Source organism: Pinus tabuliformis, chromosome 9, assembly GCF_031772625.1.
Source record: "Pinus tabuliformis cultivar Carrire ecotype Pingquan chromosome 9, CPIR1, whole genome shotgun sequence".
NCBI lineage: Eukaryota > Viridiplantae > Streptophyta > Pinopsida > Pinales > Pinaceae > Pinus > Pinus tabuliformis.
In genome coordinates this window covers 215604535-215609269 of record NC_142307.1, presented here as the reverse complement: position 1 = coordinate 215609269, position 4735 = coordinate 215604535, and the positions used below count along the sequence as shown (strand labels likewise).

Below are 4735 nucleotides of genomic sequence, written 5' to 3'. Positions count from 1 at the left end.
CAGGTCATCATGGAATTTTTGATATAATTTTCTTTCTACGAAGGTTCAGACTCTGAAATTAAAACTTATCTGAGCCAAAATCTTGATGAAGCTCGGGTATAAATTTCAGATCTTGTTTCACTATATTATTGGAGATATGGTCCAAGACATTTAGGGTTTTTGCAGGCCCCCGAATTACATCCCAAACATGCCATCTAGGGAAAATCATCATAACTTTCTCTTTGACCATCAAATTGAAATTTTGTAAAAAGCTGTAGAAAGAGGACGACCTGTAGTTTTTTGTGTATCAGTTTCAGGTCGTAAGGTCGAAAGAGTGAGAAATGGAACTTCATACATGTTCTCTTTACTGAACCAGCCTATAATCAAGTCATCGTGGGAGATTTAGCATGACTCTTCCTTGGAGAATCCAATCTTGATCAAACTTGCAGGGCTGGGAAGATGACTCAAAGGGCTACCACAGGACGTAATTTCAGACCTTGGAGATCCGTAATAACAGAGATACAACATATTCAATATTGAGCTCCTACAAAGTGAAAAAAGGTGTGTAGTTTTTTTAAGTTTTCCATAAGTTTGGTTAAAAAATTAGTTTGAAGGAATTCAAAGGGTTTGGAAGCTAATGTGGATGGTATAGAAGAAAAAATTAAAGGCAACATGGAAGATTTGAAGACAAATTTGACAAATGCTACAAGAAATGCTTACTAATGGTGAAAGGGTAGTAAAGGAAACTCATGATGAGAACAAAAGAAATTTTAATCATGATTTCATAGACTCTAACGTCAGATTGAAGACCCACCATGTTCCAAAGATCGATACGAGGAAGTTTGATAAGGATCCTGTAACATGGATACTACAAATGGAGAAATATTTCAATCTCCATAATGTGCAAAACACACAAAGTTACGCATTGAAACTTTATATTTGGAACCAAATCATTTTTTATGGTATGATGGCTTTGCTCTCGTAAACAATTTTTCACTTGGGCAATTTTTACAGAAGAAATGATAGCACGTTATGAGGATAAAAATTTAACACCTGTTTTAGCTAATTGATAAATCTCAAACAAGAGGGTTAAATGATGGAGCACAGTGAAGACTTCCAAAAATTGAATATAAGGGTAAAAGATATTCTAGAGGAGCATAGGATTGATGTGTTCATAGGGACTTTAAAGGATAATATCCAACATGACGTTCGCCTTTGGGAACCTGATTCATTGTGGAAGGCATTCAAGTTGGAAAGAAAAATAGAAAGAAAAATTATGGCAACAAAGAAGCCTATCACTTACAACTATAAAGATGGAACAGAGCCAGTATAGGGTACCGGCATGTTCTGATTTAGATTATCAGAACATGCTGTGAACTTTCTACTAAAAGTAAAAACTTAGAGCGAAAACTAAAAGAACTGCCGGTACCCTATATTGGCTCGGTTCTGTATCGTCCATTTACGTCTTATATGACGGCTATAGTCGCTTGATTGATTAAACGGTAATCACTTCGGAAGTATTAGCGCTGCAATTAGCTTGCTTCTCCGAACTGAAAATGGACCGCTTGAGGGCCTGAATAACCAGTGCAGGAATACTTAGCTGCGGGAGGTGGCCTTTTGTGGGTATTATTTCAACCCAAGTCTCTCCCCCGAGATGTGTTCTCAGATATTCTGCAACGGCAAGGGGAACAACTATATCCTCCTTGCTTTGAATGATATAGCACGGTGCCTGGACATGACCCAGAATTGCCCTCCAATCACTCTCAAACACTGTTCTACCCACAAACACAGCGATTTCTGGCTTCATATTGAGCAATGTCCGACTGAATTCATTAATTGCAGCGGGAGCATCTACACCTACAGCCAGGGGAGCGAAGCTGGAAACCCAAACTGTGAAATTCGATTCCATGGCAGAGAGCATTTGCTTTATATCTTCTTGTCTGAATCCTCCTTCATAACCAACATCATTCAAGTACCTGCAGATTGAGTAATCTGTCTATATGTCAATACATGAAAATTACAGCCATAAAAGCAGGCATCCTTATTAAGATCAAGATGTTTTGATTAACATACATGGATACCATAGACCAATACAAAAGGAGAGAAAAAAGAATGGAAAAAGATAAACGAAAAACATCAAATCTTGATATTAATTCAACCTTGGAGAAGCTCCCAATAGCACCAACTTTTGAAACAAAGCAGGTCGTCTGACAGAAGCAATGCACCCGATCATGGCAGACATGGAATGACCCACGTAAACGCACTCTTCAACTTTAAGCTCGTCCAGAATATCAAAGAGGTCGTCCACATAGGCATCAAAATTACTGTATTTCCTCATATCAAAGTAATCTGGATTTACACTTCCAGAGCACATCAGGTCATATAGCACAACCTTGAAATCATTTAAGAAGAATGGGAAAATTCTTTGCCATACTGACTGATCGGTTCCAAATCCATGGGATAGAACCAGAGTACGTTCTCCCGTTCCAATCACTTTTACGTTCAAGACCTTCATTAGTTCAGAACCCTTTACAGAATATTCCATTCTTATGGGCTATGGAATGAACGCCAACTCCGTTAGATGCACTGCTATACAACAAGCACAGGCACGCAAAACATGTCATCTCCAAGGATACGAAGGAATAAGATCACACGGGAGGCATTTTATAGTAACAGCACAAGAGTCCCGAAACTTCTGTATCTATTGCCAACTGTCAAGAAGTTTGTTGGAGTAATTTATATGAGAAAGTTCGCTGGAGTTGATAGGAATATAAATGTCAGCAGGTACCATCCATACTTGGCACCAGCTTTATCTGATTAAAAAGGCTTCACATGGATAACCGACCAGCGTAAAGATGGCAGAGTTTACGACAGAAATGTATGGGCCATAAGAGCAGGAAATTTTTAACACGTCTTGCTTCTCAGGAAAGTATACTTTTCATCTTCACTGTTTTATAAGGCGAGAACCAGAGAACGGCTTTGGGTATTCATTGCTTTCAGATATTCTAACAGAGTCCTTTAGTTTTAGACGATACTTGGCATTAAAGCTATGTACGAAAAAACCATAATGCAGGTCGTTGAGATGGTTTCTGGTTGGAGGCGGCCATTCATGTCATGCAATGTATGTAACGGCTTCGGAGATTGCAAGTGGATAAGCGGAAATTGAGTGTTACTTATTGATTAAAAATAAATTGAAAAACTTTCAAACTCAATTAAATGACAAAAGAGTCAAAGATTTTTGTACTCGCTTATCACTCACTCAATTTGTGAAACAACTTTTAAACATACTTTTCATATAAAAATATAGTAACCAAAATTCAAATGATATACCTAAACCTCGTTGAAACGACGCACAAAATATTAAAAAAGAAGGGAGGGTTTGGAATGGTTCATAGAAAAGTGGGAAGAAAATGTTGAAGTCCAAAATTAAAGTTCATATAATTAAATAATATAGGCGACTAAAATGTTGAAATATTATTATGAAAATAATAAAACTTTATATTCGAAAAGTAACATATAATGGAAGATAACATCAAATAAATAAATGTGTTTTAATTTATCTTAAAAAGTAGATTTATCAAATATATAAAAAATAAAAAATTTACTATTTATATTTTAATCATTTATTTAAAAAAATTAAGTATTAATAAAATATTAATATTTTTTAAAAAATTAATGTTTTTCAAATATTATTTATTAATTTATTTATTTTTTTAATTTTAATTTAGAAATTTCATTTATACTAAAATTTAAATTATTTAATTTAAATCATTATATTTATTTTTATTTTTAAATAGAAAATTGATTATTAAAAAATATGTGGGTGGTAATCACATCACAACTCATTTGTTTAGATATTTCAAATTAAAATTTATTTGTCTACATGTTTCATATCAAAACTCATTTGTCTACATGTTTCACATCAAAATTTATTTGTCTACATGTTTCACATTAAAACTCATTTGTCTACATATTTCCAACTATCCAGTGTAATTCATCATCAAAACAACATAAAAAACTTTAATGTTAATAAATTTGATCATTTTAGTTTACATATATAATTATTAATATCATATAATATACCACTCATTCATATTAAATTATAAAATATTTAATTACAATTATTTTAAATATGTTGGAAATAATACTGAGAGGGGGGGTGAATCAGTATTATCACATCAATAAAACTTTTTCATTTCCATATTCAGATTCATATATGCGACTTCCACAACTTCTTATGATTCAGTTAGTTGATCCTTAATGAGTGCATTAGAACATTATCAACCATATTAACAGTAAACAAGTGCAGTAAAATAGAACAGATCATCACACATAAGCCACACACATGAACACCATGATATAAGGTGGAAACTCAATGTGAGAGAAAACCACCTGCTGCAATTCGTCTCTATCTTTCTTTAATTAGAAACTTCCTTTTACAATGTACTGGTGCAGTCCTTTACCAGTACGCAGGCTACAACGTGCAGAGAGCTACAACCCTCTCTCGTTTTCCAGCTTCTCCTGGAAGGGAGCTACAACCCCCTTAGCTCTTATACTAGCCAAGATACTAGTACGTAGGTGTTGGCCTACTGAAGGCTACAACCTTCTCTTTCTTCAAGGGACCACGTTTCATAAATTTTCAGACTGGATACTCTTGAAGCACAACACATAATCTGAAAGGCCACGTTTCATCCAATTTTCATATTGGACCCATTAATATCATTGAAGCACATAATCAATCAATCTTCTGAATCAC

At 34.5% G+C, this 4735-nt stretch overlaps 1 protein-coding gene across 1 annotated transcript; it reads right to left on the bottom strand.

Moving 5' to 3' along the window:
- Positions 1-1424: 1424 nt before the first annotated feature.
- LOC149147922 (strigolactone esterase D14-like) lies at positions 1425-2524 on the bottom strand. Its single transcript, XM_089441448.1, has 2 exons — positions 2139-2524; positions 1425-1955 (listed from the first exon to the last, which is right to left on the bottom strand). Exons 1-2 carry the CDS (start codon positions 2522-2524, stop codon positions 1475-1477), a joined length of 867 nt encoding a protein of 288 aa, XP_089297574.1. The 3' UTR covers positions 1425-1474.
- Positions 2525-4735: the final 2211 nt, after the last annotated feature.